This window comes from Trypanosoma melophagium (genome assembly GCF_022059095.1).
Source record: "Trypanosoma melophagium isolate St. Kilda chromosome Unknown ctg31segment0, whole genome shotgun sequence".
Taxonomy (NCBI): Eukaryota; Euglenozoa; class Kinetoplastea; order Trypanosomatida; family Trypanosomatidae; genus Trypanosoma; species Trypanosoma melophagium.
The window spans coordinates 154,963-179,060 of NW_027125164.1; the positions used below are offsets into that span (position 1 = coordinate 154,963).

General features: G+C 46.8%; 14 protein-coding genes across 14 annotated transcripts; 13 read left to right on the forward strand and 1 right to left on the reverse strand.

Annotated features, from left to right (window-relative positions):
• Positions 1-500: 500 nt before the first annotated feature.
• On the forward strand, positions 501-6,008 carry LSM04_007335 (Cleavage/polyadenylation specificity factor; the record flags this gene model as incomplete). Its single annotated transcript, XM_067338722.1, has 2 exons — positions 501-5,718; positions 5,809-6,008. The coding sequence occupies 2 exons, from the start codon at positions 501-503 to the stop codon at positions 6,006-6,008; spliced, it is 5,418 nt and encodes a 1,805-aa protein (XP_067189335.1).
• Positions 6,009-6,796: 788 nt separating this feature from the next.
• Positions 6,797-8,295, forward strand: LSM04_000792 (uncharacterized protein; the record flags this gene model as incomplete). Its single annotated transcript, XM_067338733.1, has 2 exons — positions 6,797-7,625; positions 8,057-8,295. 2 exons carry the CDS (start codon positions 6,797-6,799, stop codon positions 8,293-8,295), a joined length of 1,068 nt encoding a protein of 355 aa, XP_067189261.1.
• A 119-nt stretch (positions 8,296-8,414) lies between these two features.
• Positions 8,415-8,943, reverse strand: LSM04_009519 (uncharacterized protein; the record flags this gene model as incomplete). Its single annotated transcript, XM_067338755.1, has 2 exons — positions 8,415-8,583; positions 8,642-8,943. The coding sequence occupies 2 exons, from the start codon at positions 8,941-8,943 to the stop codon at positions 8,415-8,417; spliced, it is 471 nt and encodes a 156-aa protein (XP_067189364.1).
• Positions 8,501-9,631, forward strand: LSM04_005861 (Cleavage/polyadenylation specificity factor; the record flags this gene model as incomplete). The annotated part of the gene is made up of 2 exons (XM_067338744.1): positions 8,501-8,710; positions 8,804-9,631. 2 exons carry the CDS (start codon positions 8,501-8,503, stop codon positions 9,629-9,631), a joined length of 1,038 nt encoding a protein of 345 aa, XP_067189319.1.
• A 794-nt stretch (positions 9,632-10,425) lies between these two features.
• LSM04_000590 (uncharacterized protein) lies at positions 10,426-11,305 on the forward strand (the record flags this gene model as incomplete). Its single annotated transcript, XM_067338766.1, has 2 exons — positions 10,426-10,747; positions 10,812-11,305. The coding sequence occupies 2 exons, from the start codon at positions 10,426-10,428 to the stop codon at positions 11,303-11,305; spliced, it is 816 nt and encodes a 271-aa protein (XP_067189260.1).
• Positions 11,306-11,715: 410 nt separating this feature from the next.
• LSM04_007995 (uncharacterized protein) lies at positions 11,716-12,081 on the forward strand (the record flags this gene model as incomplete). Its single annotated transcript, XM_067338777.1, has 2 exons — positions 11,716-11,848; positions 11,888-12,081. The coding sequence occupies 2 exons, from the start codon at positions 11,716-11,718 to the stop codon at positions 12,079-12,081; spliced, it is 327 nt and encodes a 108-aa protein (XP_067189349.1).
• A 51-nt stretch (positions 12,082-12,132) lies between these two features.
• Positions 12,133-13,263, forward strand: LSM04_007896 (Cleavage/polyadenylation specificity factor; the record flags this gene model as incomplete). Its single annotated transcript, XM_067338788.1, has 2 exons — positions 12,133-12,342; positions 12,436-13,263. 2 exons carry the CDS (start codon positions 12,133-12,135, stop codon positions 13,261-13,263), a joined length of 1,038 nt encoding a protein of 345 aa, XP_067189347.1.
• A 796-nt stretch (positions 13,264-14,059) lies between these two features.
• On the forward strand, positions 14,060-14,937 carry LSM04_007441 (uncharacterized protein; the record flags this gene model as incomplete). The annotated part of the gene is made up of 2 exons (XM_067338800.1): positions 14,060-14,380; positions 14,464-14,937. The coding sequence occupies 2 exons, from the start codon at positions 14,060-14,062 to the stop codon at positions 14,935-14,937; spliced, it is 795 nt and encodes a 264-aa protein (XP_067189338.1).
• Positions 14,938-15,346: 409 nt separating this feature from the next.
• Positions 15,347-15,712, forward strand: LSM04_004250 (uncharacterized protein; the record flags this gene model as incomplete). The annotated part of the gene is made up of 2 exons (XM_067338811.1): positions 15,347-15,479; positions 15,519-15,712. The coding sequence occupies 2 exons, from the start codon at positions 15,347-15,349 to the stop codon at positions 15,710-15,712; spliced, it is 327 nt and encodes a 108-aa protein (XP_067189301.1).
• A 51-nt stretch (positions 15,713-15,763) lies between these two features.
• LSM04_006589 (Cleavage/polyadenylation specificity factor) lies at positions 15,764-16,894 on the forward strand (the record flags this gene model as incomplete). The annotated part of the gene is made up of 2 exons (XM_067338822.1): positions 15,764-15,973; positions 16,067-16,894. 2 exons carry the CDS (start codon positions 15,764-15,766, stop codon positions 16,892-16,894), a joined length of 1,038 nt encoding a protein of 345 aa, XP_067189328.1.
• A 786-nt stretch (positions 16,895-17,680) lies between these two features.
• Positions 17,681-18,559, forward strand: LSM04_000519 (uncharacterized protein; the record flags this gene model as incomplete). Its single annotated transcript, XM_067338834.1, has 1 exon — positions 17,681-18,559. One exon carries the CDS (start codon positions 17,681-17,683, stop codon positions 18,557-18,559), a length of 879 nt encoding a protein of 292 aa, XP_067189257.1.
• Positions 18,560-18,968: 409 nt separating this feature from the next.
• Positions 18,969-19,334, forward strand: LSM04_008538 (uncharacterized protein; the record flags this gene model as incomplete). Its single annotated transcript, XM_067338845.1, has 2 exons — positions 18,969-19,101; positions 19,141-19,334. 2 exons carry the CDS (start codon positions 18,969-18,971, stop codon positions 19,332-19,334), a joined length of 327 nt encoding a protein of 108 aa, XP_067189353.1.
• Positions 19,335-19,385: 51 nt separating this feature from the next.
• Positions 19,386-19,850, forward strand: LSM04_005462 (uncharacterized protein; the record flags this gene model as incomplete). Its single annotated transcript, XM_067338856.1, has 2 exons — positions 19,386-19,595; positions 19,689-19,850. 2 exons carry the CDS (start codon positions 19,386-19,388, stop codon positions 19,848-19,850), a joined length of 372 nt encoding a protein of 123 aa, XP_067189312.1.
• Positions 19,851-20,798: 948 nt separating this feature from the next.
• LSM04_007668 (Leucine-rich repeat-containing N-terminal) lies at positions 20,799-23,537 on the forward strand (the record flags this gene model as incomplete). Its single annotated transcript, XM_067338867.1, has 1 exon — positions 20,799-23,537. The coding sequence occupies one exon, from the start codon at positions 20,799-20,801 to the stop codon at positions 23,535-23,537; it is 2,739 nt and encodes a 912-aa protein (XP_067189341.1).
• Between the last annotated feature and the right edge of the window lie 561 nt (positions 23,538-24,098).

The following is a 24,098-nucleotide window of genomic DNA, read 5'->3' on the forward strand; positions in this document are numbered from 1 at the left end:
ACTTTTTTTTTCTTGATTCCTTGTTTTTTTTGTTGTTGTTTTTCGTTTCAGCTCTTTCTTAATTGGGGGAAATGGGAAATTAATTTGTGTTTGTTTGTTTGTTTTTTATTTGATTCTATCGTGCAAGTTTCTTTTTTTCTTTTTTTTTCTTCACCCAACTGGGAAATAACATGTATAATAAAATACACGTATATTAATTTTCATATAGATTGCGAGTGAAGTGCAGGTGTCTGTCTGTGTCTGTGGACTAATACAGGATAAAGAGAGAGAGAGAAAGAAAGAAAGAAAGAGAGGGAAAGGAAGTAAGGGTTAAAATAAACCCGGTTATATATATATATATATATATATATATATATATCATTACACTGTGGTGAAACAAAAAGAAGAGGAAAGGGGAAACAAATAGAATTTACAAAGACAAGAGGAAACAATCAACAAAGCGTGGAAAAGAAAAACAAGAAAGAAAATAACAAGAAAAAAAAAGAAAAACATCATAAACAATGGCAGCACGAGTAACCCCACAAGTTCCACCGCGGCAACAGCAACAACAAGAACAACAACAACAACAAGAACCAAATATGAGTTTAATTTACCATCAAACGATCATTCCAACCCAAAAGATCACGCATTGTGTGGTGGGTACTTTTACCCTCCCCGGGGCTACTGATTTTGTGGTTGTGCGTCATGATACACTTGAACTATGGACATTGCACGTTGAACGAAATACGGCGGAGTGTGTACACAGCACACGTTTATTTGCAAATATTTATCAAATCGCTGCGGTACCAACTGTATCGGCGGCGGGAGTTCATTCCACGAGTGGTGGTATTTTAGATTCACCGTCTAATGGTATAAGTAGTAGTAGCAATAATAATAATAATAACATTGGTGGTGGTGGTGGTGGGAGTGCAGCATTACAACGACTGGCTGTTACATCCGAAACGGGATGTCTTGTATTACTTCGTTATGATCTGGATGAACGTCCAGCACCCACACGTCTTATGCATGATCCAACAACAACATCAACACCTGATGGTACAGATCCTTCAGCGGCAGCGGCATCTAAATTACCATCATCATCTTCTTCTATGGTAACTTCCCTACGTGGAAAGTTTGTTCGTGTGAGTGAAATTGCTCTTGGGCGTAGTGGAGCACGATTAACCGCACCAGGGGCACGATTAGCGGTAGATCCACTTGGACGTGCGGTGTTCACTACGGCATTAATGCGACTTAAAGTTCTTATTCCGCTCCGCAAACATGATGATTTTCAGATAAAACATAACAGTCTTGCAGAGTTTAACAGTAAAGGTGTATTGCAAGATAGCATTGATGATGAACTATTATTATCTGGTGGTGGTGGTGGTGAAGCAGATGGCAGTGCTGCAGTGAAGCGGCGAAAAGTGGTGCGGGATGTTATTTCATTTGGTTCTCCTGTTGAAGCCCATCGACAGACAATGATTTTCTCTCTCTGCGCCTTAGATGGGGCTACGGAAAATCCAACGTTTGTAACACTAGAACAAGAGTTACCAGAAGCACGGTCTTCCACAGCGACAACGGAAGAAGAGGGAAATACATCATCATCATCATCAAACAAAAACACAAACACAAGAACAACAACAACAACAACAGTGGCGGGTGGACAAGCCTTCTTACGTCTTAATCCAGGAACAGCACAACCCTCATCTCATGTGGGATCGACTTCATCCACAAATAATAATAGCAGTAATCATTCAAAGCAACTTGTTGTATATGCCTTTGTAGCTGGACTACGACAAGTACAACGAACGCATCTTGTCTCTGTACCTGCAACAGCAAATCGCCTTATTGCAGTACCAGCTGCTCCATTTGGCCCTGGTGGTGTACTTGTCTGTACAGATTCGGAAATTATTTGGTATGATTTATTTCCACAGCTGCATGGTGGTGGAATTCTTGGTAATAGTACCGCAGCTGGTGGTGGTGGTAACTCTAACTCTTCTGGTTTATTGCCTCCAGTTGTATCACCACTTTCACTGTTTAAGACTGCCGCACCATTTCCACGTCGAGATGATTTTCGTGAACACTTATATGATCCAATGATCATATCACACGCAACGACGTGTGTGCGAAGTGATTTTTTTATGTTGTTACAGGATGATCAGGGTGATATGTTTCGAGTTAGCCTTACGCTTATGGATGTGCAGCGTTCTTATGATGCACTCCGGTTAGTGCAACAACAGCAATTTAGAGGATTTGGTAGTCTACCCACACCTCCTATTACTGTACCATCCCCGTTAACAATCACATACTTTGATACAATTCCACCCACAACTACGATGGCACTATTTCGACGTGGTTTTATCTTCGCTGCAAGCGAGTCTGCCCATACACATGGTTTATACAAAATTGTTAAAGATGGATACCGAGCAGAAAAGGATTATATTCTCTCAAGAATGCGAATGGTAGATCAACGGCATGGAAGTAATCGTGGGGAAGATTATCTTATGGAGGATAACAAAGGTATTTCCACTACTAGTGATAGTGCTGTTACTACTATAATAGAAGAAAGTGGTACTTCTAAAGAGGCAATGCCACCACCGTCCGTACTGAGTAAGGGGCCTTCCGGTCTTCTTCCTCCACCCTCAACGTTACAACGGACACCAAAACAACAACCACATCATAGCCGTGTTGTGCCACTCTTTTTGCCTCATAAGTCTCTTCAACATATGATGTTATTAGAAAGTTATCCAAACACTCCGGCAATTACCTCCTTTGTTGCATCTATTCCACAGCGGCAGGAGCAAGGGGGTGAGGATAACAATAACAATAATCAACAACAACAACAGCAACAGCCACATATCCAGATTGACGCTTTGGTGGGTCGTGGCTCGGATAGTGTGTTATTACATGCCCGGTACGGCTATGCAGCGCGTCTAGAAAGTTCATTTACGCTACCGGCAGTATTTACTTTTTTAACACCACTGGCTTCTTTAACAGGAATGCAACAACGGTGGCGTGAGATGCAAATGGATGCTGCCAAGAATACCAGCGGTAGTAGCAATAATACTGGCCATCGCTCTACAGGGAGGAAGGCACTTCGTTCCTCTGCAGGTGTTTGGGATGACAAACTACTACTCTCAACGCGTCAGGGTACAACGGTGCTATCGCTAGCTTTAACAGGGCAAGTAGAGCCAGATACGCTTTCTGGATTTATTACATCTGAACACACTATTTGTGCAGGATCGCTGCGACACGGGGTAGGGTATGTACAAATTACACCAAGTTGTATCTCGGTGCTTCCATACCGTCCTGTAGCGCAGCTACAACAGCAAAAACAACAAAATGAAAGTGTTGTGCCTTTGCCCGTTGCAGAAAGTGTAAACTGGATGCATCCGCACGGTAAACGCATACTTGCTGCTGCCATCTCTGGTAACACGATGGTGGTTTCCTTTACTCAAGGTGGTGGTATTGCCAGTTTCGATATGGGTATGAGTGGGACACGACTTCAACAATTGGAAGCTATTCCGTCATTCCCACATGCCCCGGCAATATCGTTGTTAAATTGCCCTAATGAAGAGACAAATACATTTGGTATGGCCTCACGCACAGCAACGCTGTCATCTCCAGCATCCTCGCTAGCAGCTATTGCTACGGTTAGTCAGGAAGTATATATTGTGAATCCCAAAAGATTACGGGAGCCACTTGAAACAATTCGATGTACTGCAGACAGTAATAATTCGAATGGAACTGTTGGGGCGGCAACTGCAATTGTATCTGTACTTTTAACATATCTTGGTAGAACTGGTGGTATGCGACGTCTTTTTTGTTTCATAGGGCACATTGATGGAACTGTTACGCGTTGCGAACTTGATACTGCCACATGTAAAGTGATGAACAAAGCTGTACTCACATGTGGGGGTTCACCATCTCAGATGATTGCAGGTGATGGGGAACGTGTATGTTATGTGCTTTGTGGTGAGTTTAACTGGCGCTGTGATGTACGTGATGGTGTACCTAAAACAGTCCCATGGCGTTTTCCCTCTCCACAAGCTATGTACGCATCATTCCGTCGACCACCATCTTCTCTTACAACTTCTGCTTCTGCTACTACAACGGAGGTGGAAATCCCAGGTGGTGCACAGGAAGAATTAGTGCTTGGTGTTGCTGGTAACACACTATCATTGTTTGCCGCACAACAGAGTGGTGGAGCCAGCACGGCGGAGACATCACTCGAATACAGTTTTGGCCATACCCCCTTGACTGTGGCAGGACGGCGTCTCCTGCAACACCCAACGCGACCAGAGTATTTGTTAGTTGTTGGTACTGAGCATCGTGGGTACGGTGTTGCTGCCTTACGACGCGCAGCATCTGCTGCTGCTGCTGAGCAACACCAACAACGACATCAGGGTGAAGACGTGGCGAGTGGTGCAGGTGAAGAGGGCGGCAACAAGAAGACAAATACTACGGCTACTTCTGGTGGGGGTGGGGGAATCGCATTGGACAAACCCCAGCGTTCGTTAAATCACCCTAACCACTATGTCAGTACACTGCAGTTGTACAATAAGCGGACAGACCGACTTGATCCACCTGTGTACTTTCAAGAACGTGAAGCCGTGCTCTCGGCTGCCGTTGGCAGTTTTGTGAAAGACTTTGGGCGGGAGCCAGTAGTGGTGGTGGGATGTGCAGAAAACTACACTCATGGTAGTGGATGTGGGGTTGGTGCGTCATGGACCCAAGGCCGTCTACGCGCTTTTCGCTTCGTTGTAAATCACTCAAATCTTCCAGGAGCACCCGGTGGAAGTTCTCCCACACTGCGGCTTGAGCAACTCCATGACACCCTCATTACAGCAACAGATAGTAGTAGGAGTGCAGATGGCATCTCTGATCGTGCATCTGCGTTAATGGACTATCCGTCCGCGTTGCATATTTGTGTGGAGGTGGGACTACTGTTTGTGGGTATGGGTGCGGAGAGTGGACTACATGTGTACGCGTGGGGTCAGCGACGCTTCCTGCGCAAGCGACGTCTGCCGAATGTACCTAGTCGTATCACCTGTATTGAAAGCGTCTTTATCACCCCACCTGGTGCTGCGGCAGGTGGTGGGGGGGGGGCCTCATCTGTATATGCATCAGATCTTTTCCGCTGTGGGCCAAACAGTACACTTGCACGTGAGCGTCGTCTTCTTATCGTATGTGGTACGATTGATCAATCATTGTTTATCGCCACAGTGCATCCTGGTAGTGGTAGTAGTAGTAGTAGTAGTAGTGCTAGTGCTGGTGCTGGTGGTGGCTCCCTATCCTTCCTGATGATGATAGCACGTGACAGTGTCCCCCGCAGTGTGACGAGCATTGCCTGCCTCGATGAGCGTACCTTTGCTGTGGCCGACCGCTATGGCAGTGTTGTTTTCCTCCGCCTCCCTTCCAGCACCCGCCTGGGCCTCGCCGAGCCGATTGCGCAGATGTCGGAGGCGGAGTTGGCGGAGGCTGCCCGATACGCGGCAACGCGGCAGGGACTCGACGAGATTGCCCTCCACCACACCGGCCAATTAGTCACTGCATTGCGAGCACACGAGTACGACCCCAGCGGTGGTGCCGACCCCGCACTCGCGCTGCGGCTTCTCGTTTACACAACATCACTTGGCGCAGTGGGCGCCTACACACCGTTCGTGCGGGAGGAAGACGCGGTGCTTGCGGCAGGGCTTCAGCCGCTTATCGCAGCACACATCCACTCCATTCTACATGATGGTGAGTGGGCACCCGCCGTTTATTAACGCGGGGCGAATGACGGGGGCGAATACGAACGCTACCCACGGTCCGGCGCATCACGTGGTGGAGGGGATCACGCTCAGATGCTTTTGCGCGCCTCCACCTCGCTCTTTTCAACGAAAGCGAAGACGGAGGTTGAGGCAGAGCTCGCACGGCGTGAAAGAGCAGAGGCGGCACAGCGAAGGGTGCTTGGGCTGCCGCACCGAACCTGGCCAGCACTCGCAGAGCTTGTCGCAAAACAACGCGCACTTGTTACACTTCCACCATAGGTGTATATATATATATATATACGAGGGGAAACATACATGTATCCATACGCACTACATCACATGTATCCTTTCTCCTCTCTCGTTGTCTGTGACCGCGCCTTATGTAAGAAGAGAGGGTGAAGTCTGGAGAAGTGGTAGTAAACTGTACCCCGGACATCAGTATGAGTTAATGTTTTTCTGTTAGTTTACATCTAACAGTATTTAAACAAAAAAATGAGATGAGAAGGAAAAACATGGAATGGAAAGAAATGATGGGTTAGATTGCTGATGAAAGGACTCGGAAAGACATGTTCGCATTGAAGAATGTGTGGTCTTTGTGAACAACAGCATTGGAAGCGGTTCGAAGCTTAAACGAATGGGCATAGTAATAATAACAATGATGATAATAATAATAATAATAATAATGGGTATAGAAAAACAGAAGAAAAGAGTGTAGACTTGATAAAGAAGAAAACGGAGCAGTATCTGTGCGACGGTGTTATCGTGTTTCGCGAGAAATACATAGTTACACAGTTGCATGTATATGTGCATGTTGAACGAGAAGCATGCTGTGTCACTCCCGTGTAGCCGCTTAACTTTCCATAGAATGGGTTCTACTTCTCAGTACATATTTTCTTTCTCTCTGTATCTATCTATCTATATATGTATATATTAACTTTTCTTTTTCCTAATTCACCGCTGACCCCCCAACTGTATCAATAGTCTCATAACACAACCGGAAATTAAGAAGGAAAGCCTTTTATCATATTTTTATATCTTCACTTGACAAGTTAAAAAGAAGCACCAATATGCATTGGATAACAGCAAAAGGTATATCGGCACCCTTGCTACTCATTCTCCTGTTGCTACTCAGCGTCACCTGTGATGGTGTGTCCTCAGCTACAACTCCCACTGGTTCACTTAAAGACCACGTCCACACCAAGAAGTTTATACAAACATTCAAAGATGCCTTTGGAGTGCTGCGTTTTGTTTGGACTGGAAAGGATTACTGCAAGTATAAAGGTGTACAGTGTGACGAAGAAAGAAATGAGGTTCACCTTTGGCTTCCAGGGGCAAAACTAAGTGGAGGTATTCCTTCATTTAATAAAAAATTTGACCCAAAGCAAGTACGTATTGCAAGTATCAACCTAATGGGCAACAAAAAACTGAAAGGCGCATTTCCCGCTTATTGGAGCGAACTCTCAAACCTGCAGCATATTTTTCTAAATAACACCGGACTCAGTGGAACGGTGCCAAACTCTTGGAATGCACTGCAAAATCTCGTATCTGTTTTTGTTGGTGATACTCAGGCTTGTGGGAGTCTTCCAAAATGGGATTCATCAGCGATGAGGAACCTAAAGGCAGTAAGCCTTAAAGGAAACAAGAAAATGAGCGGAACACTCTCCCAAAGCTTTGGTACACTGGGCTCACAATTGCTACTTCTTGACCTCAGCGGTACCCAATTTTGTGGCTGTGCACCCTCTACGTGGAATAGTCCACTCCTGCGCAGCGCACTCAATGAGATCCCCAAGGTGAATTCTACAGATTGCAAAACCATCAACGCTTGCAGTGCAAAGGAATTAACATGCGGCAGTGGAAAAGCCGAGATATCGCAGCATTTCCATCCAACCAAGGTTTGTTTTGGATCACGGCGACACCTCTCATCGTTCTTTTCCTTACTCTTTAACACCTGTTTTTTTTTTTATATACTATCTTGGGGTTTTTCTTTTGGGTTTTATTTTTCAAGAGATCTCTCATGGTCAAAATAAAATGTGCCATACAATCACCTACAAATTTTATCTGAGAAAATAAATGTGCAAAGAAAATCACACAAAGTGTGATAAGATAAAAATATATATGAATACGACCCATGACATCTTCGTCAAGGTGTGTTCTACAAACTGGAGGGTTCGGATACTAGTTCTTTCTATTTTTCTCGCTCTACTGTCCCCAGTGTGGCGCATACTTGGAGAGCACTGCAGTGCCCTCTCGCACCTCACCGTAGCCACCCCCCTATCTCTTTCTTTTGTTATTTCCCTCTTGCCGTGGATAGATCAGGTAAGCACAAGCTACACAAAATATCAAACGCCAGCATAATGACACACCTCCCACACCGCTCTGCAGCAGCAGCAGCCGTGCTGTTACTGCTTCTGGTGATTGGCGTGTCAATACCACGCGTGGAGGCCCAGAACGTGAACATCAATTCCGACACGCAACAGTTCTTGGCCGGTTTCACACGGACAATCCCGAATCTGGCACAGCTGTGAGTGGGCACGGACTACTGCAGTTACTCTGGCATTGTGTGTGACGCTGACGGCTTTGTGCGGGTCCGGCCTAACACCATCGCAGAGGCCGGCTCCACTCTCTCCGGCCAGCTGCCTGAGCTTCGCAACAACATTGACGGTGCAAGTGTGAAGGTGCGTGAGATCAACCTGCGCGGTCTAGAGCGTGTCCGCGGCTAACTCCCGTCTGATTGGGCGGGCCTCGTGCTGCTGGAGCAGCTTGACCTGAGCATGGCAGGCATGGGCGGCGGTATCCCTGACGCCTGGAACGGAATGCGGAGTCTTGTCTCGGTCGCCGTAAGTGGAACGAACGCCTACAGGAGCTTGCCCAACTGGAATGCAACGCAAATGGTTGCTCTGACCTCGGTGGACCTCAGCAACAATAAGATGGGTGGCGCTCTCTCCAACTCATTTGGGACCTTCAGCCCCCGCGACATGCAGGTGGACATCAGTGGCGATTCTTTCTGTGGCTGTCTTCCAAACACATGGACGAGATCAACGCTGAAGTAGGCCGCACGTGCCGCCAATCCGAAGCTGTTGGAAGCTGTGTGCTGGGTAACCAACAGGTGCAATTCCCAGTCTAACAGGTCTACAGGTAAAGGTGCTGGTGGTGGCTCCCTATCCTTCCTGATGATGATAGCACGTGACAGTGTCCCCCGCAGTGTGACGAGCATTGCCTGCCTCGATGAGCGTACCTTTGCTGTGGCCGACCGCTATGGCATTGTTGTTTTCCTCCGCCTCCCTTCCAGCACCCGCCTGGGCCTCGCCGAGCCGATTGCGCAGATGTCGGAGGCGGAGTTGGCGGAGGCTGCCCGATACGCGGCAACGCGGCAGGGACTCGACGAGATTGCCCTCCACCACACCGGCCAATTAGTCACTGCATTGCGAGCACACGAGTACGACCCCAGCGGTGGTGCCGACCCCGCACTCGCGCTGCGGCTTCTCGTTTACACAACATCACTTGGCGCAGTGGGCGCCTACACACCGTTCGTGCGGGAGGAAGACGCGGTGCTTGCGGCAGGGCTTCAGCCGCTTATCGCAGCACACATCCACTCCATTCTACATGATGGTGAGAGTGGGCACCCGCCGTTTATTAACGCGGGGCGAATGACGGGGGCGAATACGAACGCTACCCACGGTCCGGCGCATCACGTGGTGGAGGGGGATCACGCTCAGATGCTTTTGCGCGCCTCCACCTCGCTCTTTTCAACGAAAGCGAAGACGGAGGTTGAGGCAGAGCTCGCACGGCGTGAAAGAGCAGAGGCGGCACAGCGAAGGGTGCTTGGGCTGCCGCACCGAACCTGGCCAGCACTCGCAGAGCTTGTCGCAAAACAACGCGCACTTGTTACACTTCCACCATAGGTGTATATATATATATATACGAGGGGAAACATACATGTATCCATACGCACTACATCACATGTATCCTTTCTCCTCTCTCGTTGTCTGTGACCGCGCCTTATGTAAGAAGAGAGGGTGAAGTCTGGAGAAGTGGTAGTAAACTGTACCCCGGACATCAGTATGAGTTAATGTTTTTCTGTTAGTTTACATCTAACAGTATTTAAACAAAAAAATGAGATGAGAAGGAAAAACATGGAATGGAAAGAAATGATGGGTTAGATTGCTGATGAAAGGACTCGGAAAGACATGTTCGCATTGAAGAATGTGTGGTCTTTGTGAACAACAGCATTGGAAGCGGTTCGAAGCTTAAACGAATGGGCATAGTAATAATAACAATGATGATAATAATAATAATAATAATAATGGGTATAGAAAAACAGAAGAAAAGAGTGTAGACTTGATAAAGAAGAAAACGGAGCAGTATCTGTGCGACGGTGTTATCGTGTTTCGCGAGAAATACATAGTTACACAGTTGCATGTATATGTGCATGTTGAACGAGAAGCATGCTGTGTCACTCCCGTGTAGCCGCTTAACTTTCCATAGAATGGGTTCTACTTCTCAGTACATATTTTCTTTCTCTCTGTATCTATCTATCTATATATGTATATATTAACTTTTCTTTTTTCCTAATTCACCGCTGACCCCCCCCCCCCCAACTGTATCAATAGTCTCATAACACAACCGGAAATTAAGAAGGAAAGCCTTTTATCATATTTTTATATCTTCACTTGACAAGTTAAAAAGAAGCACCAATATGCATTGGATAACAGCAAAAGGTATATCGGCACCCTTGCTACTCATTCTCCTGTTGCTACTCAGCGTCACCTGTGATGGTGTGTCCTCAGCTACAACTCCCACTGGTTCACTTAAAGACCACGTCCACACCAAGAAGTTTATACAAACATTCAAAGATGCCTTTGGAGTGCTGCGTTTTGTTTGGACTGGAAAGGATTACTGCAAGTATAAAGGTGTACAGTGTGACGAAGAAAGAAATGAGGTTCACCTTTGGCTTCCAGGGGCAAAACTAAGTGGAGGTATTCCTTCATTTAATAAAAAATTTGACCCAAAGCAAGTACGTATTGCAAGTATCAACCTAATGGGCAACAAAAAACTGAAAGGCGCATTTCCCGCTTATTGGAGCGAACTCTCAAACCTGCAGCATATTTTTTCTAAATAACACCGGACTCAGTGGAACGGTGCCAAACTCTTGGAATGCACTGCAAAATCTCGTATCTGTTTTTGTTGGTGATACTCAGGCTTGTGGGAGTCTTCCAAAATGGGATTCATCAGCGATGAGGAACCTAAAGGCAGTAAGCCTTAAAGGAAACAAGAAAATGAGCGGAACACTCTCCCAAAGCTTTGGTACACTGGGCTCACAATTGCTACTTCTTGACCTCAGCGGTACCCAATTTTGTGGCTGTGCACCCTCTACGTGGAATAGTCCACTCCTGCGCAGCGCACTCAATGAGATCCCCAAGGTGAATTCTACAGATTGCAAAACCATCAACGCTTGCAGTGCAAAGGAATTAACATGCGGCAGTGGAAAAAGCCGAGATATCGCAGCATTTCCATCCAACCAAGGTTTGTTTTGGATCACGGCGACACCTCTCATCGTTCTTTTCCTTACTCTTTAACACCTGTTTTTTTTTTTATATACTATCTTGGGGTTTTTCTTTTGGGTTTTATTTTTCAAGAGATCTCTCATGGTCAAAATAAAATGTGCCATACAATCACCTACAAATTTTATCTGAGAAAATAAATGTGCAAAGAAAATCACACAAAGTGTGATAAGATAAAAAATATATATGAATACGACCCATGACATCTTCGTCAAGGTGTGTTCTACAAACTGGAGGGTTCGGATACTAGTTCTTTCTATTTTTCTCGCTCTACTGTCCCCAGTGTGGCGCATACTTGGAGAGCACTGCAGTGCCCTCTCGCACCTCACCGTAGCCACCCCCCTATCTCTTTCTTTTGTTATTTCCCTCTTGCCGTGGATAGATCAGGTAAGCACAAGCTACACAAAATATCAAACGCCAGCATAATGACACACCTCCCACACCGCTCTGCAGCAGCAGCAGCCGTGCTGTTACTGCTTCTGGTGATTGGCGTGTCAATACCACGCGTGGAGGCCCAGAACGTGAACATCAATTCCGACACGCAACAGTTCTTGGCCGGTTTCACACGGACAATCCCGAATCTGGCACAGCTGTGAGTGGGCACGGACTACTGCAGTTACTCTGGCATTGTGTGTGACGCTGACGGCTTTGTGCGGGTCCGGCCTAACACCATCGCAGAGGCCGGCTCCACTCTCTCCGGCCAGCTGCCTGAGCTTCGCAACAACATTGACGGTGCAAGTGTGAAGGTGCGTGAGATCAACCTGCGCGGTCTAGAGCGTGTCCGCGGCTAACTCCCGTCTGATTGGGCGGGCCTCGTGCTGCTGGAGCAGCTTGACCTGAGCATGGCAGGCATGGGCGGCGGTATCCCTGACGCCTGGAACGGAATGCGGAGTCTTGTCTCGGTCGCCGTAAGTGGAACGAACGCCTACAGGAGCTTGCCCAACTGGAATGCAACGCAAATGGTTGCTCTGACCTCGGTGGACCTCAGCAACAATAAGATGGGTGGCGCTCTCTCCAACTCATTTGGGACCTTCAGCCCCCGCGACATGCAGGTGGACATCAGTGGCGATTCTTTCTGTGGCTGTCTTCCAAACACATGGACGAGATCAACGCTGAAGTAGGCCGCACGTGCCGCCAATCCGAAGCTGTTGGAAGCTGTGTGCTGGGTAACCAACAGGTGCAATTCCCAGTCTAACAGGTCTACAGGTAAAGGTGCTGGTGGTGGCTCCCTATCCTTCCTGATGATGATAGCACGTGACAGTGTCCCCCGCAGTGTGACGAGCATTGCCTGCCTCGATGAGCGTACCTTTGCTGTGGCCGACCGCTATGGCATTGTTGTTTTCCTCCGCCTCCCTTCCAGCACCCGCCTGGGCCTCGCCGAGCCGATTGCGCAGATGTCGGAGGCGGAGTTGGCGGAGGCTGCCCGATACGCGGCAACGCGGCAGGGACTCGACGAGATTGCCCTCCACCACACCGGCCAATTAGTCACTGCATTGCGAGCACACGAGTACGACCCCAGCGGTGGTGCCGACCCCGCACTCGCGCTGCGGCTTCTCGTTTACACAACATCACTTGGCGCAGTGGGCGCCTACACACCGTTCGTGCGGGAGGAAGACGCGGTGCTTGCGGCAGGGCTTCAGCCGCTTATCGCAGCACACATCCACTCCATTCTACATGATGGTGAGAGTGGGCACCCGCCGTTTATTAACGCGGGGCGAATGACGGGGGCGAATACGAACGCTACCCACGGTCCGGCGCATCACGTGGTGGAGGGGGATCACGCTCAGATGCTTTTGCGCGCCTCCACCTCGCTCTTTTCAACGAAAGCGAAGACGGAGGTTGAGGCAGAGCTCGCACGGCGTGAAAGAGCAGAGGCGGCACAGCGAAGGGTGCTTGGGCTGCCGCACCGAACCTGGCCAGCACTCGCAGAGCTTGTCGCAAAACAACGCGCACTTGTTACACTTCCACCATAGGTGTATATATATATATATATACGAGGGGAAACATACATGTATCCATACGCACTACATCACATGTATCCTTTCTCCTCTCTCGTTGTCTGTGACCGCGCCTTATGTAAGAAGAGAGGGTGAAGTCTGGAGAAGTGGTAGTAAACTGTACCCCGGACATCAGTATGAGTTAATGTTTTTCTGTTAGTTTACATCTAACAGTATTTAAACAAAAAAAATGAGATGAGAAGGAAAAACATGGAATGGAAAGAAATGATGGGTTAGATTGCTGATGAAAGGACTCGGAAAGACATGTTCGCATTGAAGAATGTGTGGTCTTTGTGAACAACAGCATTGGAAGCGGTTCGAAGCTTAAACGAATGGGCATAGTAATAATAACAATGATGATAATAATAATAATAATAATAATGGGTATAGAAAAACAGAAGAAAAGAGTGTAGACTTGATAAAGAAGAAAACGGAGCAGTATCTGTGCGACGGTGTTATCGTGTTTCGCGAGAAATACATAGTTACACAGTTGCATGTATATGTGCATGTTGAACGAGAAGCATGCTGTGTCACTCCCGTGTAGCCGCTTAACTTTCCATAGAATGGGTTCTACTTCTCAGTACATATTTTCTTTCTCTCTGTATCTATCTATCTATATATGTATATATTAACTTTTCTTTTTTCCTAATTCACCGCTGACCCCCCCCCCCCAACTGTATCAATAGTCTCATAACACAACCGGAAATTAAGAAGGAAAGCCTTTTATCATATTTTTATATCTTCACTTGACAAGTTAAAAAGAAGCACCAATATGCATTGGATAACAGCAAAAGGTATATCGGCACCCTTGCTACTCATTCTCCTGTTGCTACTCAGCGTCACCTGTGATGGTGTGTCCTCAGCTACAACTCCCACTGGTTCACTTAAAGACCACGTCCACACCAAGAAGTTTATACAAACATTCAAAGATGCCTTTGGAGTGCTGCGTTTTGTTTGGACTGGAAAGGATTACTGCAAGTATAAAGGTGTACAGTGTGACGAAGAAAGAAATGAGGTTCACCTTTGGCTTCCAGGGGCAAAACTAAGTGGAGGTATTCCTTCATTTAATAAAAATTTGACCCAAAGCAAGTACGTATTGCAAGTATCAACCTAATGGGCAACAAAAAACTGAAAGGCGCATTTCCCGCTTATTGGAGCGAACTCTCAAACCTGCAGCATATTTTTCTAAATAACACCGGACTCAGTGGAACGGTGCCAAACTCTTGGAATGCACTGCAAAATCTCGTATCTGTTTTTGTTGGTGATACTCAGGCTTGTGGGAGTCTTCCAAAATGGGATTCATCAGCGATGAGGAACCTAAAGGCAGTAAGCCTTAAAGGAAACAAGAAAATGAGCGGAACACTCTCCCAAAGCTTTGGTACACTGGGCTCACAATTGCTACTTCTTGACCTCAGCGGTACCCAATTTTGTGGCTGTGCACCCTCTACGTGGAATAGTCCACTCCTGCGCAGCGCACTCAATGAGATCCCCAAGGTGAATTCTACAGATTGCAAAACCATCAACGCTTGCAGTGCAAAGGAATTAACATGCGGCAGTGGAAAAAGCCGAGATATCGCAGCATTTCCATCCAACCAAGGTTTGTTTTGGATCACGGCGACACCTCTCATCGTTCTTTTCCTTACTCTTTAACACCTGTTTTTTTTTTTATATACTATCTTGGGGTTTTTCTTTTGGGTTTTATTTTTCAAGAGATCTCTCATGGTCAAAATAAAATGTGCCATACAATCACCTACAAATTTTATCTGAGAAAATAAATGTGCAAAGAAAATCACACAAAGTGTGATAAGATAAAAATATATATGAATACGACCCATGACATCTTCGTCAAGGTGTGTTCTACAAACTGGAGGGTTCGGATACTAGTTCTTTCTATTTTTCTCGCTCTACTGTCCCCAGTGTGGCGCATACTTGGAGAGCACTGCAGTGCCCTCTCGCACCTCACCGTAGCCACCCCCCTATCTCTTTCTTTTGTTATTTCCCTCTTGCCGTGGATAGATCAGGTAAGCACAAGCTACACAAAATATCAAACGCCAGCATAATGACACACCTCCCACACCGCTCTGCAGCAGCAGCAGCCGTGCTGTTACTGCTTCTGGTGATTGGCGTGTCAATACCACGCGTGGAGGCCCAGAACGTGAACATCAATTCCGACACGCAACAGTTCTTGGCCGGTTTCACACGGACAATCCCGAATCTGGCACAGCTGTGAGTGGGCACGGACTACTGCAGTTACTCTGGCATTGTGTGTGACGCTGACGGCTTTGTGCGGGTCCGGCCTAACACCATCGCAGAGGCCGGCTCCACTCTCTCCGGCCAGCTGCCTGAGCTTCGCAACAACATTGACGGTGCAAGTGTGAAGGTGCGTGAGATCAACCTGCGCGGTCTAGAGCGTGTCCGCGGCTAACTCCCGTCTGATTGGGCGGGCCTCGTGCTGCTGGAGCAGCTTGACCTGAGCATGGCAGGCATGGGCGGCGGTATCCCTGACGCCTGGAACGGAATGCGGAGTCTTGTCTCGGTCGCCGTAAGTGGAACGAACGCCTACAGGAGCTTGCCCAACTGGAATGCAACGCAAATGGTTGCTCTGACCTCGGTGGACCTCAGCAACAATAAGATGGGTGGCGCTCTCTCCAACTCATTTGGGACCTTCAGCCCCCGCGACATGCAGGTGGACATCAGTGGCGATTCTTTCTGTGGCTGTCTTCCAAACACATGGACGAGATCAACGCTGAAGTAGGCCGCACGTGCCGCCAATCCGAAGCTGTTGGAAGCTGTGTGCTGGGTAACCAACAGGTGCAATTCCCAGTCTAACAGGTCTACAGGTAAAGGTGCTGGTGGTGGCTCCCTATCCTTCCTGATGATGATAGCACGTGACAGTGTCCCCCGCAGTGTGACGAGCATTGCCTGCCTCGATGAGCGTACCTTTGCTGTGGCCGACCGCTATGGCATTGTTGTTTTCCTCCGCCTCCCTTCCAGCACCCGCCTGGGCCTCGCCGAGCCGATTGCGCAGATGTCGGAGGCGGAGTTGGCGGAGGCTGCCCGATACGCGGCAACGCGGCAGGGACTCGACGAGATTGCCCTCCACCACACCGGCCAATTAGTCACTGCATTGCGAGCACACGAGTACGACCCCAGCGGTGGTGCCGACCCCGCACTCGCGCTGCGGCTTCTCGTTTACACAACATCACTTGGCGCAGTGGGCGCCTACACACCGTTCGTGCGGGAGGAAGACGCGGTGCTTGCGGCAGGGCTTCAGCCGCTTATCGCAGCACACATCCACTCCATTCTACATGATGGTGAGAGTGGGCACCCGCCGTTTATTAACGCGGGGCGAATGACGGGGGCGAATACGAACGCTACCCACGGTCCGGCGCATCACGTGGTGGAGGGGGATCACGCTCAGATGCTTTTGCGCGCCTCCACCTCGCTCTTTTCAACGAAAGCGAAGACGGAGGTTGAGGCAGAGCTCGCACGGCGTGAAAGAGCAGAGGCGGCACAGCGAAGGGTGCTTGGGCTGCCGCACCGAACCTGGCCAGCACTCGCAGAGCTTGTCGCAAAACAACGCGCACTTGTTACACTTCCACCATAGGTGTATATATATATATATACGAGGGGAAACATACATGTATCCATACGCACTACATCACATGTATCCTTTCTCCTCTCTCGTTGTCTGTGACCGCGCCTTATGTAAGAAGAGAGGGTGAAGTCTGGAGAAGTGGTAGTAAACTGTACCCCGGACATCAGTATGAGTTAATGTTTTTCTGTTAGTTTACATCTAACAGTATTTAAACAAAAAAATGAGATGAGAAGGAAAAACATGGAATGGAAAGAAATGATGGGTTAGATTGCTGATGAAAGGACTCGGAAAGACATGTTCGCATTGAAGAATGTGTGGTCTTTGTGAACAACAGCATTGGAAGCGGTTCGAAGCTTAAACGAATGGGCATAGTAATAATAACAATGATGATAATAATAATAATAATAATAATGGGTATAGAAAAACAGAAGAAAAGAGTGTAGACTTGATAAAGAAGAAAACGGAGCAGTATCTGTGCGACGGTGTTATCGTGTTTCGCGAGAAATACATAGTTACACAGTTGCATGTATATGTGCATGTTGAACGAGAAGCATGCTGTGTCACTCCCGTGTAGCCGCTTAACTTTCCATAGAATGGGTTCTACTTCTCAGTACATATTTTCTTTCTCTCTGTATCTATCTATCTATATATGTATATATTAACTTTTCTTTTTCCTAATTCACCGCTGACCCCCCAACTGTATCAATAGTCTCATAACACAACCGGAAATTAAGAAGGAAAGCCTTTTATCATATTTTTATATCTTCACTTGACAAGTTAAAAAGAAGCACCAATATGCATTGGATAACAGCAAAAGGTATATCGGCACCCTTGCTACTCATTCTCCTGTTGCTACTCAGCGTCACCTGTGATGGTGTGTCCTCAGCTACAACTCCCACTGGTTCACTTAAAGACCACGTCCACACCAAGAAGTTTATACAAACATTCAAAGATGCCTTTGGAGTGCTGCGTTTTGTTTGGACTGGAAAGGATTACTGCAAGTATAAAGGTGTACAGTGTGACGAAGAAAGAAATGAGGTTCACCTTTGGCTTCCAGGGGCAAAACTAAGTGGAGGTATTCCTTCATTTAATAAAAAATTTGACCCAAAGCAAGTACGTATTGCAAGTATCAACCTAATGGGCAACAAAAAACTGAAAGGCGCATTTCCCGCTTATTGGAGCGAACTCTCAAACCTGCAGCATATTTTTCTAAATAACACCGGACTCAGTGGAACGGTGCCAAACTCTTGGAATGCACTGCAAAATCTCGTATCTGTTTTTGTTGGTGATACTCAGGCTTGTGGGAGTCTTCCAAAATGGGATTCATCAGCGATGAGGAACCTAAAGGCAGTAAGCCTTAAAGGAAACAAGAAAATGAGCGGAACACTCTCCCAAAGCTTTGGTACACTGGGCTCACAATTGCTACTTCTTGACCTCAGCGGTACCCAATTTTGTGGCTGTGCACCCTCTACGTGGAATAGTCCACTCCTGCGCAGCGCACTCAATGAGATCCCCAAGGTGAATTCTACAGATTGCAAAACCATCAACGCTTGCAGTGCAAAGGAATTAACATGCGGCAGTGGAAAAAGCCGAGATATCGCAGCATTTCCATCCAACCAAGGTTTGTTTTGGATCACGGCGACACCTCTCATCGTTCTTTTCCTTACTCTTTAACACCTGTTTTTTTTTTTATATACTATCTTGGGGTTTTTCTTTTGGGTTTTATTTTTCAAGAGATCTCTCATGGTCAAAATAAAATGTGCCATACAATCACCTACAAATTTTATCTGAGAAAATAAATGTGCAAAGAAAATCACACAAAGTGTGATAAGATAAAAATATATATGAATACGACCCATGACATCTTCGTCAAGGTGTGTTCTACAAACTGGAGGGTTCGGATACTAGTTCTTTCTATTTTTCTCGCTCTACTGTCCCCAGTGTGGCGCATACTTGGAGAGCACTGCAGTGCCCTCTCGCACCTCACCGTAGCCACCCCCCTATCTCTTTCTTTTGTTATTTCCCTCTTGCCGTGGATAGATCAGGTAAGCACAAGCTACACAAAATATCAAACGCCAGCATAATGACACACCTCCCACACCGCTCTGCAGCAGCAGCAGCCGTGCTGTTACTGCTTCTGGTGATTGGCGTGTCAATACCACGCGTGGAGGCCCAGAACGTGAACATCAATTCCGACACGCAACAGTTCTTGGCCGGTTTCACACGGACAATCCCGAATCTGGCACAGCTGTGAGTGGGCACGGACTACTGCAGTTACTCTGGCATTGTGTGTGACGCTGACGGCTTTGTGCGGGTCCGGCCTAACACCATCGCAGAGGCCGGCTCCACTCTCTCCGGCCAGCTGCCTGAGCTTCGCAACAACATTGACGGTGCAAGTGTGAAGGTGCGTGAGATCAACCTGCGCGGTCTAGAGCGTGTCCGCGGCTAACTCCCGTCTGATTGGGCGGGCCTCGTGCTGCTGGAGCAGCTTGACCTGAGCATGGCAGGCATGGGCGGCGGTATCCCTGACGCCTGGAACGGAATGCGGAGTCTTGTCTCGGTCGCCGTAAGTGGAACGAACGCCTACAGGAGCTTGCCCAACTGGAATGCAACGCAAATGGTTGCTCTGACCTCGGTGGACCTCAGCAACAATAAGATGGGTGGCGCTCTCTCCAACTCATTTGGGACCTTCAGCCCCCGCGACATGCAGGTGGACATCAGTGGCGATTCTTTCTGTGGCTGTCTTCCAAACACATGGACGAGATCAACGCTGAAGTAGGCCGCACGTGCCGCCAATCCGAAGCTGTTGGAAGCTGTGTGCTGGGTAACCAACAGGTGCAATTCCCAGTCTAACAGGTCTACAGGTAAAGGTGCTGGTGGTGATGCTGCTGCTTCTCCCGTAACTCGCTCACACTTGTTGGTGCTGTGTGTGGGTGTGGCAGCAGCACTCGCACTGCTTTTCTAATGGGTCTTGACACTGAGGGGCTTCTTTATTTTTCCTTTTTTTGTTGTTGTATGCCTTCCTCTTATGGTACGGGATAGTACCCTTGCTGTCTACTTGTTTTATTGGTTTAATTTTCTTGTTTTTGCTGCTCAATGGATCTGTGCACCTTTCCAATCGTAGAAGACGGTGTGCCAGTGAAATCGGGCGGCATCTTTGTATTCGAATCTCTGTTTCTGTCAGAAAGGTGATTTTTTCCCTCACCCAATGCCATTTTTTTTCTTTATTTTCTGAGCGCACCCCACGACTTTCACCGCACCGCGCAACAGTTCTGAGGTGTGCTTCCTTTTTTTTTAATTTGTTTTCTTGGTTATATTTTTTTGTTTTACAGTAGTTGGTTGGGTGGGAGTGGGGTAAACGGATTTTGGAGGCCAGCGTTATTGTTGGTATCTATTGGGGATAAGGGGATAGTATTCGTCTTTAAGTTATGGTATACTGGCTCTTGATGTTAATTTAGCCACCTAACAAGGGAAAGGAAGAAAACAAAGTTTGTTTCCGTTGTTGATGTCTTTCGTGGTGGGGTGGGGTGGTATAGAACGTTATTATCTTTTGTTTATGTTTCTGTCGTATGTTGGGGTGGGGATTGTTCTTTTCTGTTATTATTGTTGTTAGTTTATTTTGTAGGTTTTCAGTTGCAGCGCCGATGATGGATATCGTTCTGGGTATTCTGTGCATGTGGAATCTTTGGAGCAGGAGTGAAATGATTTGTTTCCATTGTTTAATAGAGTGTATGTATTTTTTTATTTTTTGTTTTTTTTTTTTTGCACTATTTTTTTTTTTTTCTCACGTAGTGAAAGAATAGTCTTCTCGTGTTTAACACTGCGAAGCGGTCTTGATACTCTTCTTTATAGGATCAGAGGAAAAGTCATCCTTTGAGATATATTTGGCAGTTAATCTGTAGAAACTGTATAGATGTATTTTAAGCGAGAACACGAAGCACGTGGAAGCGCGCATGTGTACCTGTATGATTTTCCTTACTTCATGCGTCTGACTTTTTTTATTTTTCTTTTATGCTGTTCATATGCGCTTGTTTGCTCAGGCGCTGAAACGGTTGCATTGCCTGTACCGTCCGCGGATGGTCCCTATTTTTCCCGAAATAATAGAGACAATCATTGTTCAACATATCATTTTCTAAAAAAGCTTCGGTCGAAACTCCGTCCGTTGTCTAATATATGGCGGGGGGATTCGTATTGCCAGTGGACGGGAGTGACATGTGAGAATATGTTTGAAGGTACGGGAGTTCGTGTGGATCTGCGGGGTATGGGGCTCCGCGGAAAGTTACCGAAACTTGATGACTGTGAAACTGGACCCTCCGTTGTGTATATGGATCTTTCTAACAACCCGGAGGTGGTGGGGAGGTTTCCGCCCTCTTGGGCTGTACTTAAGCGACTTGAGATATTGCGCCTGGGATGGACGAGTTTAAATGGTGCTATTCCAGATAGTTGGAATGGTATGACATCTCTGCGTGAGATAGTAGTTCGGGGGACTGCAGCGTGTATGGGATTACCCCACTGGAATAGAAGATATATGCCATTTTTGACGAAAATGGACTTTTCCTACAACAACATGAATGGTCCACTTAGTTCATCCTTGAGTACATTTGCAGATACCTTAACGGAGGTATCATTTGTAGGTAATAAATTTTGTGGATGTATCCCGGTAACGTGGCCGAGTTCATCTAATCTATACAAAGCGATAAAGTTGGCCAATCCCAGTCTCTCTACAACGCCACCCTGCCTCAAATGTCATTCAATTATGGAAGGTTGTTTCAGCGGACCAAATCCAGGAGATTCCCCGGTATCATCTCCGACGACCCTTCCACCATCGACTACTCCAGGAAGTGGTAGTTCTGCTGCTGATGGTGCTAATGACAGTGATGGTGATGGTGCATCCGCACCGCTGAGTAGTCACACACGCCTATTTCTTCTTGGCTTCACAAAGAGTATTCCACAGCTACAATGGTCCCTCTTGAGTCCTGACTACTGCACTTGGCCTGGTGTTTCATGCTCTCAAGAAGAGTCTACAACCATTGCAAAAGCAGTAAGCTCTGGAAAAGCAGCAGGGTCTGCATTACCACCAGCAGAAGTGCATCTTGACCTTAGAGGAATGGGACTGCAAGGAACGTGTCCAGAAGTTGACCCCAATGTGGATCCATCACTAGTGAAAGTGGTTTCACTAGATATGAGCGATAACGCAGGTTTGTATGGTCCACTTTGCTCATCATGGAGTGCCCTCAGTCAACTGCGTAGCTTAAACCTCACTCGTACAGGCTTCTCTGGTTCTATTCCTAATAGTTGGGTTGCTGGATTTGGGGCTCTGCAGAATCTAGGATTGAGTTCCATGCGGCTCTGTGGTTCACTTCCAGATTGGAGCGCTTTAAATAAACCTGCTCTTAATACAATTGATTTAAGCAATAACTATTTCCGTGGAACGTTGTCTAGTACATTTGCGACGTTAGCAAATACTGGTTCCCTAGTGAATTTTTCCTTGGAGAATAATATGTTCTGTGGCTGTTTGCCTTCATCATGGATGAAATCAACCGTTCTTATTGCCGCTGCAGAACAGGCAAATCCGTTACTTGTCACATATGGATGTGCCGCAACAAACGTTTGTATCGCTTCTGAGTGCAATAATGCTACATTTCCAGGTATACAGATGGTGGAACTTCAACCTTCATGGGTACAGAAGCACTGGTGGTTGTTTTTAATTTTGTTTATTCTTGCTTTACTTGCCCTCGTGGGTTGTGGCTCCTATATTTATAGAAGAAGGAGCAAGAGTAAACGGGTGGAAAAGAAGAAATACGAGATGCATTATAGAGAGAATGATCTGGATTTTGGTATAAGTTCTCATGATCTTGATGATCCGATGAAGTTACATAGAGGTGAGAACAGCTCAAATGATGCAATGCTAACCAGAGAGTATACTCGCGTCACACCACCTCATTTAAGACATCAAGATGTATACCGAGAACAACATGTACAATATCAACAAGATCGATCACCTCATTATCAAAATGGACAGGTTGGACAAGAACGATATTTGGGTGCCTTTACGAGTGATGGTGGGAGAAGAACTATGACACCTCCATTTACACAAACACGTGCCGACGCCTCTCAATTCTCACCGCCAAGAAGTACGACGGGTACACCTGCCGAAGTGAGAATTACAAATCCTCCAGATGTTCGTCTGCGTGCAGCCGCCGTTAATGAGAAGGATGAGTGGTCAGGCGCAGACTTGGAGACCTCGCCGGCTGCAGCAGCTATACGAGGTGAAACAAGAGAGGCAAGCCACAGCAGTGCGAATATGAGGAAAACAGGTATGGAGAATCAATGCAGCCTCAACTCCATCGCAGCGAGTGAAAGCAGGGATGAAGATGTGGATTTGAAGAAACCATCTCGTGATGTCTCTGCAACTACTGCAGGTAAGCAGGAAGCTACAGCTCTTGTACTACCAACAGCCCCACCAGTTTCTGAAATGGGATCACCAACACTCGGTGTCGCACCCAATCAATCTCCGGTATTCCAGGCGATCCCACAAACTGTTGCCGTGGGGCGTGAATTATCTTCTACGCCTCCGTCTGCAGCAAATAAGGATGTTAAGGAAAGCGCAGAAAAAGATGATGATCATGACACCCTAAGCAAGTACTTCTAATGTCTGCTTCTTTTTTAAGGTTTACAGTGCCTTGCCATTCTCTCCGTTTAATTGCCTATCTGTGCTTGTATCTTTCTCTGTGTGTGTTTGCCTAAGGGTCCTCTTTTTCTTTTTGTTTTTATGTAAATGAGTGTAGATCTCATTTTCATTTTGATTCTTTTATTCCTCTTCTTTTTTCTTTTTGTTTAGTTCTCACTTCTCTTCATTTTTCCCTTTCTACGTACCTTTTCTTATTTGATTTATCCTGTAGATTCTTTTGGACGCAGAGTCATCTGAACATGCACACAGCGAGAGATTGGGGGATGTGATATTGTTTCATCGCTTCATTATCTCCTTCTTTTTATTGTTTGCTTTTTTTGTCTTGATTTTTCTCGGCGCTCAAAAAATAGAATGAAAAAAAAAGGGGGCCTTTCTTTCTTTGTTTTTCTTTTTTGAGGCTAAAATGAGTACGGCAAAATAACTCTATTGACAGCTTTTGTTCTTTCCTCTTATTTTATGTCTATTGAAATGTTGTTACTACTTCATTAACACTTTTGATTCTATTTATGTATTTATTTATTT